The sequence below is a fragment of the Mesocricetus auratus genome, unplaced genomic scaffold (assembly GCF_017639785.1).
Source record: "Mesocricetus auratus isolate SY011 unplaced genomic scaffold, BCM_Maur_2.0 Super-Scaffold_100027, whole genome shotgun sequence".
Classification (NCBI taxonomy): domain Eukaryota; kingdom Metazoa; phylum Chordata; class Mammalia; order Rodentia; family Cricetidae; genus Mesocricetus; species Mesocricetus auratus.
Genome location: NW_024429208.1, coordinates 15,597,632 through 15,613,631, shown reverse-complemented (window position 1 = coordinate 15,613,631; position 16,000 = coordinate 15,597,632). Strand labels below are relative to the sequence as shown.

At 42.8% G+C, this 16,000-nt stretch overlaps 1 protein-coding gene across 11 annotated transcripts in view; it reads left to right on the top strand.

Moving 5' to 3' along the window:
* The window catches only part of Ank3 (ankyrin 3), a 561,730-nt gene that overhangs the window by 346,879 nt on the left and 198,851 nt on the right, over positions 1-16,000 (top strand). For all 11 annotated transcript variants that reach the window (XM_040732583.1, XM_040732581.1, XM_040732584.1 and 8 more), the window contains 3 exons: positions 8,599-8,700; positions 9,034-9,132; positions 9,307-9,405. In XM_040732583.1, the coding sequence (XP_040588517.1) occupies positions 8,599-8,700; positions 9,034-9,132; positions 9,307-9,405 (300 nt within the window). The remainder of the gene's footprint in view (positions 1-8,598; positions 8,701-9,033; positions 9,133-9,306; positions 9,406-16,000) is intronic.

Genomic DNA, 16,000 nt, shown 5'->3' with positions numbered 1-16,000 from the left:
GTTGAGATTAGATTAAAGATGTATGCCACTACACCTAGCTAAGACCTTAACATTCTTTTATATTAATTAAAGCACCCTCAAAATGCCTCTCATATTCCTCAATTTTTCATTTAGGTGATTTCTCCCAGATTCCCAGCTCATGTTAGCACACCTAACCATATTTTATTTAGTTTCTGGCAGGCACATAGTTTTATAGATTTGTCTAAGGTCTGTGAGTGTGCATTTGTTGCTCAATGATACAGCAAGGTCACTGTCAGATACTATCTTAACCATTCATTACATCCGTGGTGAAAGTCCACCCTGACCTCTCCATCAGCCTTTCAAGGCACACGGTTCATTGTTGTCTGTTGCGGTTACCTGCCTGTTCACTCACTCAGCAGAACATACTCCTTCTAACTGCAGCATAGCACCTGCGAGTTAGCCTCTCTGTGCAGTCATAGCCCAACACTCGCCACCTTCTCCTAACCAGCATCTTGCTTCCTATTACTATAAGATCAGCTTTGAACAAATCTACTTGTGAGTGAGGTCATATGGCATGTGCCTTTCCCTGCCTGTCATATTTCATCCATGTCCCTACATTGCATTTCTTTTTATGACTGAGTAGGATTCCATTGTGTATTGCACACCATGTTTCTTTAATCTGTTTCTCCATCGGGGACACTCAGGTTGATTTGATTTCTTGGCTACAGTGAATATTGACAAAGCAGTGTTTGAAGGATAACCTGATTCGGGGTCCCTCATCTTAGGGTGTGTATTAGATTCAACTAAGCTTCCTTCATCCGAACTGGGACTTAATTGGAATAATACACAGGTTATATGCTGACTCAGAGCCCCTCACAGCTTGCCTAGCTTTTAGATGAGCCTGTATCTGCTGTATCGGGGCCAAAGGCCTTTCCTGTAGCTCCCTTTACTTTTCATCTCTCTGGTGCTCTCATCTTTTCCTGAGAGATTGTCCTTTCTACTTCTGCACCCTTCATTATCTTCCCTTCTTTTTGCTCTTCATCAACCAAGTATCCCTCGGAAGTCCTACTGTTCCCTCCAGTTCCCCCAGCTGCACAAGCAAGTTGTGGAAATAGCTCTTCCTGGTGAATTTCTTGTTTCACCCCTGTGGGCTTATCCATGAGTTCCCATCGTCTGTGTGACTTCACCCTCAAGCTAGAGGATAAGGACCAGCCTTCAACAAGATTGAAATTCCTCCTTATGGGACAGCAACTAGGGTGTAAGCAGAACATAGAAAATACTGTAGCAGTCCAGAGAGAGCAGGGGTCTGATCTAATGTGTATCTGAAATAACAAATGTGGGCTCTTTAAGATGGATCTAGGCTATCATTGTAAGTCTGTTACAGAAGAATCCTCTTGTGAGAGGGTGTGCAGGCGGCTGGCGAGCACTGTTAGCAGAGTGATGGGGGACTGTGAAGGCCAGTCTAGGGATGATAAGTTGTCTAAATTGCCTTCAGTAAGAGCATCCCTGTCTTATGTCAGATTGGAAGAATGTGTTTGGAGCAGGTTTTTATTTATTTATTTATTTATTTATTTAAGTTTTTGGATTTTACGAGACAGGGTTTCTCTGTATTGTTTTGGAGGCTGTCGGTCCACCTGGCCTTGAACTCACAGAGATCCGCCTGCCTCTGCCTCCCGAGTGCTGGGATTAAAGGCGTGCACCACCACCGCCCAGCTGGAGCAGGTTTTTAAGGACCTTTGAAATCATTCCATCGAATGAATAGGAGATGCTGAGTTAGAAAGGCATAGGTGGGGATGTTGAGTGAGAAGGGAATGGGTAGGAGACACAGTAAGAAGGTAATGGTGAGGAGATGCTGAGTGAGAATGAGAGACAATTTTTCTAAGGAAATTTATCCTCCACCCCTGATGTTGAGCGGGATGAAAGCACATGCCCTTGGAATGAAACTGAAGATGAGCACTTAGAGTAGCTTACTGATACTTGGTTGCACAGAGTTCCCAAATTCAGAGCCATGGGGACCCCAGTTCAAAAACCACTGATGTGGAGAGTGTGAGCTTGTGATCCTAGGCTGTGTTTCCTTGGACAAGACATTCTACTTGTGGAACTTCTGCCTCTGTAAGGAAGATTGCAATTAAACGTGTAAGAAACGACTGGCAGATATCAGCAAGGTAGCTCAGTGACAGCCTGAGTTCAATTCCCAGAACCTATATAAAAGTGGGAGGAGAGAACCAACTCTACTAACTTGTCCTCTGACCTAACACCCACACTGCTGACCCTCTGATGCCGTGCCATCCAAACACACACTAAATAAATACTTTAACTGTTAAAGCAGAAATGACTGGTAGCTATGAACATATAATTCACAACACACTGTAAGAATACATATACAGCGCTTCATGATGTCCATGTCACAGAAGGCCCTCAGTAAGTTGCAGCTGTTGATTTTGTTACAACTTGCTAAGAACTAGAAATAGTGTCCTGGGAGTGTGTGACGATTGTTCCACACTTCTGACAAATTAAATCATTGACAAATGGTATCTTGTTAGTTAGTCGGTGGTGGTTGTTGTTGTTGTCGATCTGGTCATCCGATTTCAAAGGCCTGAACTAGTCAAGGAGCAGAATAATGAAGGACAGGGAGGAGTTGGGTGTATTTTCAGCTGCAAAGAAAGCTCAGACATTGGGGGAGACAACAAAAATCAGTCTTTTGAGACAGAGGAACTGCAGAGGTCCAAAGACTAGGACATGATACGCCCAGAGCTCCTGCTCTATCCCAAAGCTCCACAGCACTTATGCTGAATAGCAATGCTGAGGTGGACAGGAAATCAACTTGTCAAAGACAAAATACAATAAGAGCCGCCTGGCTCTATTTTACACAGGCCCAAAGGGAAAGAAAGTCTACCCTGAGGATCGTAACCCCCAGGACTCTCTCACCTCATTACCAGTTTGAGATATAACCTCCTCCTGTGTAGCCCGGAAGCAAACAGTCCTCAAGACTAGCATTTGTTTTCTAACTACCCTTGGGTTAGTAGTCAGTCCTCTTGGACTATGGGCAGTATTAACAAAGATGCTGAAGCATCACCCAAGAACCATTTCTAAAGAATATGAGCTCACAGTCAGCAGTTCCAAAACCCAGAAGTGTAAATTGGTACATTTGCTTTATTTGATTTTGTTTTGTTGGACTCTTGTTTCTGCGTGTCCCCCCCCCCCATCCTTGCATGGCTCTTGTTCATCCATGTGCACTCTCACCATATGAGGACACTCATAAGATTCAGGGCTCATTCTGGTATTGTCATTATCAAACAAGACATACTCCCCAGTGCTACTTCCAAATAAAGTCATATGCTGAGGACACATGGGGACACGAATCTTAGGGGGACATCATTCTACCTTCTTTACCACCTTAGAAGTATTATAAGAACTGGGTCAATTATTAAGTGCTTGCATTAGTACAAGTTAATTACAGTAAGTTACACTGATGCAATTGAGTTAGCATAAGCACCTGCAAGATGCTTAGCATATCGTCAAAGGTGTGAAGTGTCACTCCACAGGCCATTGTTCTTTGCAGCCACTGAATTCTGCTAAATGCCATCAATATTCTGGGGCAGGGGACGAGGCCTAACTGTGAGACCAATATGTAGTAATATGTGGTTCCATCCCTGAAGCTGTTTCTTTGACAGAAGACACACGATTCCTATTCCTTTCCTGTTTGAAAGGACGGCTGAATAAACAGGACCTCAAACTATGTCAAGAACGATTTTCAGACTCAGTGTTGCTTAGGTTTTGGCAACGGAAGGAAAGCCAGCGCTGCCTGCCTCTTTGTGTGCAGCTCTTAGCCCTGTCTCTATATGCAGTGACCTCTTCTGTGTGGCTAACTGTGCAGGAGACTTCAGTTTCTCCTTGTGCCTGACGTCCTTTCATGGACATGTCAGCTGCCATACATAGATGCCTATTTAAATCCAGCATGTGAGGGCATTGTTCAGATGGAGTGTTCAAGATTTTAAAGAAACAGAATGGAGGGAGGAAGGGAGGAAGGAAGGGAGGGAGGGAGGAAGGAAGGGAGGGAGGGAGGAAGGAAGGAAGGAAGGAAGGAAGGAAGGAAGGAAGGAAGGAAGGAAAGAAGGAAGGAAGGAAGGAAGGAAGGGAGGGAGGAGCCTGTAGCCTACATTAAGGGTTACTTAGTTATTTGAGGAAGTAACAACTTAAATGGGATAATGTGTCTACTATAGAGTGCTATGGAGCTTTTAAATGTTAAGAAAACAATATGTATATATGACAGAGGATCCCAGACTTAACAGTAAATGACATTTTTCAAGTCTATGAGGGTACAAAAAGCTACCTACACTCAGCAGAAATGGTGGTTACAGTGTTGAACTGGGGTCTTTTTCTGGGCTAGTGACTTGCGCAATTGTACTTTATAACACAAAGGCAGTGAGCCACAGCTCCCACTCAGCCACTCAATCACACGGGTGAACCCCTGGTATTCTCTAGGACACTGTGTTGCTAGGATACTGTGTTGCTAGGATACCATGCTGCTAAACCCAAGATGTATGGTAGATTACATATATCATTTCCAACTTACAGTATTTTCAGCTCATGATGGGTTTCTCAGGCTGTGGCATCAAGTTAGGGGTTAGTATTTTACCCTGTTGCCTCATACAAGGAGAGTTGGAAGAGAGCAAAAGACCCCGAGATGAAGGTAAATGTATCTGCCTTTGTACATCATGAGTAGTGGTGTGGCAGCTCACACGTCTTCAGTACTGACTACATTCATGATACACTGAGTTGCTTTCAGGGAGGAAAAATGAGAAACTCCTTGAGCCTAAAGAAATCCATACACTGAGTTACAATTTTCTACAGGGCTGTCTTTGTTCCTGTTTCTTAGCTCTTTCTCATTACCCATCCCCTCTGTCATTTTATGTTCGAATACACAGAAACCTGTGGCAGTGGCAATGGTGAAAATAATTGTTGTCCCTTCCTGATCCTGACTTTCTGAGGCTGCAAATAAGCTACCTCAGGGGACCACTCAGTACCGTGGTCTCTAGATAAAAGCAGCAGTTGGAAGATGTATACTAGGAATGTTTACTTTATATTTATTTACTTATTTATTTGAAGTGGGATCACACACACACCGCTGTTTATGTGTGGGAATCAAAGGACAACTCCAGGGGGCGGGTATTGAACCCATGTTTTCAGGTTTGGTGGCAAAGTGCCATCATCCACTAAGCCATCTCACCAGCCCTACTAGAGAGTGTGCCATCCATACAGCATGAGTTTTTAAACACAAAACAATACCCCAGCCTCCTGAGATACATAAAATGGGGTGCAAATACATATACATATGCAGCATGTACAACCCATATATATATATATATATATGCAGATTACACCCTTTTCATGGTATCTAAAAGACATTAGATACCCTAGACCCACCTATTCCAAGATTCATAGGTGCTCAAGTCCCCCATATAAAATGGTATAGTATTTTCATAGAACGCATGCATAGCAGGCACATGCTCTGTATTGATAACCTACAACTAATGTCACATAAATGCTGTATAAGTTTCCTAGTAGAAAGTCATGATATGTCAAAAACCACAAACACCGCGCCTATTCAGTGCACACAGTATAAAATAGTATGGAACCCTAGGATAAAGGCTGACCACGTGCAGTAATTAAAGGAAGGAAAATAGTTGACAACTTTTACTAGTCTCCTGAGGACCCATGCCTTAGATAGGTTTAAAAAAATCCAGGCTCAAACTAGTTGTGTGTGTTTTGCTTTAGAGTCTTGAATAGGACTTTTCTTTCTTTCTTTTTTTTTTTTTTTTTGAGGAAAATGGGCCACATACAGAATTGTCAGATCTTTTTTAAATCTGGAATCAATTCAGAGGCTCTTTCCCTTGAATTGTCACACCTCCTTTTAGTCTCCTTAGCTGCAGTTTTTAGGTACCCAAGTCAGAATCCGTGTGCGCAGCTCACAGCTCCTGCCTCTGGCAGCTGAGACAGGAAGACAGACGGGCTGCATTCTGTTCCCAGGACAACGGCACCGCCTTCCCACACATGGGCACTGAGACGCCGTCAGGCAGGCATAAGGGTCAGATGTCACTGCACACCTGGCTCTGTCTGAACTACAAAAGGCTACCTTCCTTCCGTGGAAGGCCTCCTTACACACTGCAGTTTTTCACTTGAATTCCTGTGAATTGACTAAGTTGAACTCTAAGGCACATATTTTCTCTACCACCCCTACCCTCCTCGTTTTCAACCTTGTGTAAGTGGCTTATGTGCTCAATGTAGATTGTGATTCGATTTGATTTTATAATAGAGTAACTAGTATCAAGTAAATTCCATGAACATAATTGCTTTGTGGTATTATTTAAAAATAAAGACAAGCACAAAATAAATTAACAAACCCACCGTTGTCTACCTGTACACATCCTACATTCTTTTAAAGTATTCCTAGCTAAGTGAGTCTAGATATGTGGGGTAAACAGGACAGACCCGTGTATCTTGGGATGAACATAGCCAACTATGTGTGTAATAGTTAAAAAAAGAAAATTCGTTTATAACTTTCACTCATCATTGAATAAACCAACTAACCCCAAATGCCCTGGCTCAGACACACAGTGTTTGATTTCTGGCATCCATCTCGGTGTCATAGCAGATTCTCAAGCTAAACTGCGTGGCTGTAGCTGTTACTGCCATGGAACCCTCTTCTATTGTTCTAAAAATAAATTTGATTATTAGTTATTTCTATCCAGTGTATGTGTTTATTGACTCAATCACAAAGCCTTCACAGGCACCTGCCATATGTCAAGGTAGCTCCTAGTTAAAGGGAAATAGTGTCACAAACACTCATACACACACACACACACACACACACACACACACACACACACACACACGAGATCTCTTCCCTGCACTAGGTCAAGGCATATAGCAACCCAAGCAGGCCCGAGATCGATGCCCGCTTAAGCTTATAGTCTTGAAGTAAAAAGTTTCATTCATTGACAGCTGCTTTTTCTGAGACAGGTTGGCCCTCTGGACACATGCAATTCTGAGAACGTGTTACAAGGGGTTGTGAGTGGCACAGGACATGGCAGGTGGTGTGTATTGGACAGTGAGCAGAGTGGGCCCATCAGAAGTGCCACTCAAATCAAAATGCTGATAGTAGTGAGGAATAAAGGATATTCCCCCAGAGTGAAGCTTACTGTAGCACAGGGGAGGGTGATGGGGATCCTGGGGGCAGTGGCCTCTCTTGGGAGGTCCCTAGCAAGTCAGTACTCACTTAATAAATTACACCACAGAATCAGAGATCCTTTGGCAGAGCGGAACTTACTTCATCTTGGCTATAGTGCCAGGCTTGAATGGGTGCTCTCCAAAGACAGCCATCTTGGTGACTTCCCACACACGTGCTTCCTAATCTACCTTTACTCGTTCTGAAGGCTTAAGGTTCCTTGTGGGAGAAGGATAGAGTATTTGAAATCCTATGTTTCTGTGTGTTAAGTGCCCAGCACTAGGTGGGATGGACATGTTGGGAGCCCCAAGAGTCTTGACTGGGCTTCGAGGATGGAAAGGCATTTGAAGGTGCTCTGGAGGAGGCGGTCACAATATGGTTAGAAGACTTACTCCTCTAAGAAGCTTTTTCCCTGCATGATTGCACTTATAACAGGCAGGGAGATGTTTCTGGATCCAGTTTCAGGAAATCCTGTCTGAGTTGAGATGGCGCCCATCAGGTTTTCCCCCCATTTAGCAGGTCCATCTTTGCCATGGATTCTTTCCACCACCATATTGTTCTCTTTCACTGCCTTTGTGTTAAAGATGAGTAGCACTAAGAGAGTGAACTGTCTCATTTTCTTGTGTTTAGATGTTGTACCCTGTTCCTGGGAGAGTTCTCCAGGCTTCAACTATCTTGAAAACATGTAGAAAATTCCTTTCACACGTCAGCATGTCTTTGCTCTCATGTACAAAAACATACTCTTAATGTAGGACAGGGTCGCATAAGCACCATAGTGGGAAGTTAGCAACTGAAAATGCCCACTGAGGCTTTGCAGCAGCAGAAGATGTGCCCCCATGCTTTGGGAAGCCATCAAGTGGAAAATCAGTTGTGATAAACACAGGAAAATGGCATCAGTGGTGAACTTCTGATAGAGAGCAGCTGGGTCTTCATAGTGTGATGCCCAAGACATTGTAGGATTTTCCCTGGAGATTGTGTATTGATTTAAGGCAGCTACATCTCATGAGAAATTATCTCTTTCAATTCGGAGTTAGGATATCTCAAAAGGAATAAAGCTGTGTGTATTTGCCTGCATGTCGATATGTGCTCAGTGTGTGTGCCTAGTACCCACAGAGGCCCAAAAGAGGGCATTGGGTTCCCTGAAACGAGAGTTAAAAATGGCTGTCAGACGTCATGTGGGTGCTGGGAATTGCATCTCCGTATGCTGCAAGTGTAGCAAGTTAACCTCTGGGTCACCAGTTTGCCCTTTTTTGTCCAGACTTGATAAAAAAAAATGTTATTAGTGTTTCCATGCTAGCAATAAAACTATCAAGTGACTTTCTCCAAGCTTTGTACCACTAGCTGGGTGTTTGTCCAAAGGTGTCTGAGTCATCTTTGTCACCACAAAGCTTTTTGTTCTTTCTCCTTAGTCTGATGCCAACGCAAGTTACTTGAGAGCAGCTCGGGCGGGACACCTGGAAAAGGCCCTCGACTACATCAAAAATGGAGTGGACATCAACATCTGCAACCAGGTCAGTTGTGGTTATTGTTATTGACTGGTATTTCAGTTGAAACTCTCCGATGCCTTAAAGTATTTGTTAAATATTGGCAAGGGTTTTCTCCATTTGTCAGGAGGTTGATTTCATTGATGTTAAATTTTGTCAGTCCATTGTTGTCAGAGGAGAAGCGGGAATGCTAATGATTCCTAATACTTAATAAGTAATGCCCCCCCCAGTTTTCATATTTTATTTCCTTTCCACAGTCCCTTGCGGCACACACATGGGGGTCATTTGTAGGGACATCTGAAGCACCGTGGACCATTGAACACTCAGTTTTCAGTTCTCTTTTCCTTCACTTTCCATCAGAATGGGTTGAACGCACTCCATCTTGCTTCCAAAGAAGGCCATGTGGAAGTGGTCTCTGAGCTCCTACAGAGGGACGCCAATGTCGATGCAGCCACAAAGGTCAGTGACATGGGCTCAATGCTTTCGGTGCCACCTGCCTGGTTCTATAAAGGGCCAACCCTCAGTAAGAGTAAGGGTATAATCCTCATGAGCTGTTGGTCAGCTCCATTATCTATGCATCACAGGAGCACTGAGCAGACTATGAGCTCATGTATCTTGCCTCTTGTTTCACAGAAAGGGAACACAGCCTTACACATCGCATCGTTGGCCGGGCAAGCAGAAGTGGTCAAGGTCTTGGTTACGAATGGAGCAAACGTCAACGCACAATCTCAGGTAAACCTACACCTGTATTGCAAAGGACCTTGGCTATCATTTGCCAATAAGACTTCTAGACCAAGCATTGTCTTGAGTTGCATGTCAGCTAAGCTGCAAGCTTGATTTTTATCAAGTAGTTGTCAAAGTTTATTGAACTCATATGTGTGTTTATGTATGATATGTCATGAGAGGTAGAATTTCCAAACATGGTCCACCTCGGAAAGGCCATGACTGACAGGTCCACCTATGAATGGCTGTGGCTGATGATCACACACAGATGTCAAATAGATGTTTGAAATGGTGCCTTTAAACTGTTTTACAACACCATCTAACCTGGGTTCCGTCTCACGTTGCTAGTTTACACGGGAAATGAAGAACTGTATAAGTAAGAGAAGGCTTCAGGTTTTTCAGAGTGCATGGTTCTTCATTAGTTGGACACTGGAAGAAACTTCTTAATCCCTCTAGACCAATGAAGTCAGCATTGTTGCTAACCGAAACAAATAAACTACAAAAGAAATAAGTAAATAAATAAACCCAGAAACTTTAAAAATCTCCCATCTTTAAAGTGTTCAGACTATTTGTACTGAATGTAAGTCCCACTGTCATTTCTGATGTCCTCGAAAGAGCACATAGATTGCCTAACATCTTAGCATTTGAATCTAAAAGAATTAGCTTTTCTACTTCACTGGTTTAAAATTACGGGTACTCATAGTCCAATCATTGGCATTCACGCACAGCTCCCACAGAGGTCTTACCTCCTTTGCCCTGTTTCTTGTGGCAGCATCTGTCCCTAGTCAGTGGTGCCACCAGGGGGAAGGGCGTTGAACGTATTGATCACAGAACAAACCTGCAATTTTGCCCATGATCCAGGATTTAGTGAAGTCAGGGATGATGATACTAAGGGATTATGGGGCCCATGGTTCTTACAGTGAAGATGGGATTTCCCAGCACCCTTGGGATCAGAGGCTTGGGAAGAATTAGGTTGGGTTCCTGTTGGACCTTTGATGTGAGACTAATCTGAAAATTAAAAGATTAAGTGGAAATGGTGAGATTTTGAGTTCTCTAGTGTTTCTTGCAAGATTCATGCTGTGTAAAATAGAAGGTAGTGAGGAAAGCGTAGGTACCATGATTTTATTGGAAAAGTTAAACTTGGTCACTTTTTAGATCACATTTCATTTAGTCTTTTTGTGCATGCCAGGGAACTATTCTGTCAATGAACTATGACTCCAGCCTTTCAGGTTCTTTTTTATTTTTATTTTTTGCATTCTCAAAGCCTTTTGTGATTATTGTTCACATGAGCTTTCTTTCAGAATTTTGTCTTTGACCTTTGAGAGAAAGACTCAACATGCTTTAAAAAACAAATGTATTATACTTTTTATTTGTGTGTGTGTATGTGTGTGTGTGTGTGTGTTTGCCCACTAGTGGAGGTCAGAGGACAATTTGTGGGAGTCAGTCCTCTCCTTCCACCATGTGGGTCCTAAGGACTGAACTCTGGTCATCAGACTGGGAGGCAGTTGTCTTTACTCATTGATCCAAAGCACACTTTTTTTAGTAGTTACTTTGGCCTTTTGGTCTCTATGTTAAGTATGCTTGGTTCATTGTCTCTGGGCATCTTTGGCTGATGAACCTCTTGGGACATCTGCAGAATTACAAGGATCTACAGCATCACTGTGAGGTCAGCCCTAGCCTAGTGGTCATCAGTGCCAGGGAAGTAAACACACTTAGCTCCCAGAGACAAGGTCCCTTGCTCTCCTTTCTTTCTAGTTCCCTGGGCTTGGACCTTTTGTTACAATGTCTGTGAGAGTTCACTTTGAATGGTATTGCTTTTCAAGAAAGCAAGGATATAAAAATTAAAGTTTAGCCAATAACCCTTTCAGATACTAAGAAGTCAACTACCAAAGAAAAAAGAAAAACATTGTGCTTTCAATTTTTTAGTTACACTTATTTATGTGGGAGGAGAGGGGGCATGTGTGAACTAGTTCACACACATGGAAGTCAGAGGACAACTTACAAAGTCAATTCTTCCATCTCACCATCTGGGTCCCAGGGATCCAACTCAGGAAGCCAGGCTTAACAGTATAAACACTCACCAGCCGAGACATCTCAACTGCCTGCATCATACTCTTAAGCTGATTCCCCCCTCCAAAAAATTACTATAATTTTGTCTACTGAGAAATAACTTAGAGTTATTAGTGAGCCATGAGATTGTGGGGAAATATTTTAATTCATTTCCAATTAGAACATCTCCTTCAAAACTTGCACACATTCCTGATTATGTCCGAAGGCAGCCACAGCTATAAACCTGCTATGCCATAAGTGGGAAAACTGTGGTGGGGATGAAGCCTGAGTCTTTTTTAATTGAATTTATACACGTTCCACACTGATGATGCTGTGAGGGCAAGAATGCAGCCTGGGAAATTCTTTCTTGCAGCTGTGCTTGGAAGGGAATCCCCATCACACACTGAGCAACACAGCTCTCCTCCATCAAAAAATGTTTGCCTCCTGAATACACCATGCTGTGGCTAGAAGGAACATTGAGGTGACCTTGCTGTAGAGTCAGAAGGTTGTAAGACAGTTCCCCATAGCAACTCTTGAGTAGGAAGTCTGCAAAGATCAAAAGGCAACAATGCTATAAAAGAAGATTAAATTCAAGCTGACACTGTAGCTCAGTGGGTAGAGTGTTTGCTTAGCATCCATGAAGCCTGATGTTCAATCCCAGCACCACATAAACTACTTGTGGTTCATGGTTCTGATCATTGGAGGCAGAAAGGTCAGAAGTTCAAGGTCATCTTTGACTACATAGCAAGTAAAGGCCAGCCTGAGCTAAATAACATTTTTTCTTAAAATTAAGTGTTTCTTTAAATGGAGATGTTATTCATCCACACAACAACACTTAAAACATGGAGATGTTCACATTCAAGACACACAGACCACTTGTGCAGGCACGTATCTGTAATGTCAGCACTTGGGAGTCCAGGGCAGGAGGATCATGAGTTCTAGGTTGAGGAGAGACTGAGGGGGCAGGTAGGATGATGGGTTTCTAAGTGAAATCTCAGCTACAAGACATTTCTTAAAATGTAAGAAATAGTTAAGAGTGGGCAGGTGACTATTCAGTGACAAAGGTACCTGCTACTGAGGCTGATCTCAGTTCAACCCCCAGGACCCTCATGGTAGAAGGAAAAACACTTGACTCTTAGAAGTTGTCCTCCTCTAACCTTTATTCTCTCTCTCTCTCTCTCTCTCTCTCTCTCTCTCTCTCTCTCTCTCTCTCTCTCTCTCTCTCTCTCTCCCTGCCTCCCTCCCTCCCTCTCTCTCTCTCTTACTCCCCCCTCTCTCTCCCTCTCTGTCTCTCTGTCTCTGTCTCTCTCTCTCTCTCTCACACACACACACACATCACACACACACACAAATAATAATAATAATAATAATATAAATTTTCCTTAAAATCTTAAAAGAAATACTTGAGAATCCTCTCCTTGAACATAACAAAAATGTCACAGTCCAGCATTGGAATTCTGTTCCTATACATTTGGATACCATAACTAATCTAGGGTTTTTACTTTAAATGAGGTTTGGTTGTTGCCTTGATCTCAAGTCTTAACAATTATTTAGTTCTTCCTTGAGTGACTTCACATTCCTGTGGCCTCTTTGCTATACCTTAGGAAAGAAGCCAGGCTGGGGAGACGGCTCAGCCGGGAAGGAGTTTGGGTTCTTAACACCCACACAGGTGGGCATGACAGCCTATGTGGAATGCTAGCACACAGGAGGGTAGCATCAAATCCCCAGAGCAAGCTGGGTAACTGGACTAGCCTAACTCCACACATCCCGTTGGCTAACTGAATCGTAATTATGGAACTCAATATAACAGTAATACACAGTGTTTACCATTGAAGACAGTAAAACTGTTCAGCACAAAGGCTGACATCCCTCTTCTCTCCTCCTCCATTGTCTGCAACCAGAGGCATAGCTGATTGTGTTTATTCAGGTAGGGTTTGCCTCTGGTGGTATTTTGGCCACACACACACACACACATACACACACACACACACACACACACACACACACACACACACATATATATATGTATATATATATATTTGTTTTGTTTTTCATGACAGGGTTTTTCTCTGTAGCTTTGGAGCCTGTCCTAGAGCTAGCTCTTGTAGATCAGGATGGTCTGTAGCTCACAGAGATCCGCCTGTCTCTGTCTCCTGAGTGCTAAGATTAAAGGCGTACACCACCACTGCCCAGCTAGATATATTTTTATGAACAAGTTTTTTTTCTAGTGTTAAAAAAGGCAAAATACCTCAAATCAAATGTATTCTTGTGTCCCCTTGAGGGTTTACCCCACATCCAGATGTTCCCTGTGTTACAGGAGCTAGATTTTTCACATTCAGACATGCAGGTGTCTGAGATAGATGCCCCCTGACTTTTGACCTTTAATCTGACTTTCATAGACCTCAGTATCATACAGGATTCAGCAAAATACTTTATAGTGTGGAGTAGTTGGCTACGATGAAGAATGTATGGGAAGTTTCCATTAGTGGAAGAGATGTCCCTCAGTCACTGGGTTTGGTTTTTGTTTGGTTGTTTGGTTGGTTTTTGGTTTGGTTTTTTGTTTGTTTGTTGAATTTTTTTGCCTTTTACTCTGCCAAGTAGGGTGTGATGGAGCATGCCTCCATGCTCTCTGCAAAATGATTAGTGTGCACATTTGCATGCATATAATAGCCCCACTGTAAACACTGAGAGCAGAAGGTATTGGAGATAGTACATAAAAGCAGACTTTAAATAGCACACTGGCTGCATCTTAAGCAGCCCTTCCCCAGGAGACTTAAATCTATTGTTGCCATAGAGAAGAAAATGTAAATTGAGCTTCAGTATGTTCCCCCCACCACCGTTTTTTTTTTTTAACCAGCTTTGTTTTGAAAATTTCCTAAGCTTTGAAATGAGCATGAAAATGGAGAAGGAACATCTTTCTCCAATCTGGCCATCCTGAGTCCAAGTGTCTTTTCATCAATAAGTGTGATAGCTATAGGCTATCCCATGGTGCTGCAATGAATTATGGGAGGTGCCTGGGCTAGCGACTAGTGGAAAGATTTTTAGTCAGTCTCTCCAAAAGACAGTTGTAGATCCTTTATTGATAGATAACAATATTTGTGTTAAAGGAGCAAAAATGAACTCCAGCAAAAGAAATTTCTACAGAGTGTATTGACATTGGATTGGGGTCACTGAGAACAGGGTCTAAAGAGGAGTCAGAAAGTTCTAGAACATAGAAAACTAGAGTGGAAGATAGGAGATCCTAGCCAGAACCAAAGAGTAAGAGAGCCCTTTGGTGCCATCCCTTGAGGTTAGGGGCAGAGACTGGGGGGAACTTGGCTCAGGAGAGAAGGCTAACAGGCATGCTTGTCCATGCATCTACACCATCATCAGAGAGGAGCAGACATGTCTATCTCAGTGTCCTTCCTGTAGAGCAGGGAAGAGTGATTCCCCGAGACAAGATAAACAAGACATTGCCAGATGAGAGAAAAATGGATAGGTGCTATTGACCATCACCAAGGCAAACTAAAATGCACATGCCAAGTGCTCACTTTAAACTCGAAATGTACATTGGATAGGATACTTTTCATTACCATGAAGCCATGAGTGAGAAAAACAAAGAAGTTAAGTTGAGCTCAGGGTTGCCTGAGTACTGTTTGGGGGCCCTGAGACTACGCAAAACCTCATGGAAGACAACATGTGACTGAACCCAGCTGCTCACCTTCAGGCAGCCATAAAGCAGAAGGAAATTAGAAAGAGCTAAATAGAAATAGAAATATAAACATCTGCTTCCTCCCACCAGACCCCACCTCCATGCTTCCCACCACCTCCGAAGAATGCCATCAAATACAGATCTGTAATGGATTCATCCATTGATTATATTAGAGTTCTCATGATCAAATCACTTCCCAAAGCCCTCTGAACATTTAAATTGGAACCAAATATTTAACCACAACCCCTGAGGGGACATTTGGTATTGAAACTGTAGCATTCTTGTGATGGAGGGAAGCACACACCCAAAATAAAAACAATAAGACAACAACAACAAAAAAACATTTTATCACTATGGATAGCAGGAAGACCTTAAGACCCTTTGGGGCTCCATACAGTGTGATCTCCTTTATATGGAATGTGCAAAGGAAACAAAGCTAAGGAAACAGAATAGAGATGGGTGGTTGCCAAGGTTACAGAAAAAGGCAGACACTGAAAAGTGGTACCAAGAGGTTCAGGATGAGGGGATGATATGGGTTAGTGTGACTGCATCTTGCCATGGTCTTGCTTGGCGAGGCTACTATCCCAGTTCTGTGAGTACACAAACCTCACTGAATAGTACATTACCTAAGGATGAGTTTTATGGAATGAGAGTTAAGTGTATATCAAAAACTATTTTTAGGAACCAGAGTCAATAGGAATGTGACTTTTGGAAAAGATTAAGTGTCTCAGGTATTAATGCTAGGAAGGTAAGCCCCTCAACAAAAGAGGGAGCCAGGTATGGTGTGATCACAAAACTGTGACCCCCAACACTGAGGAGGCAGAGGATCAGTAGTTTAAGGCTAGGCTTGGCTGTGTAGTAGAC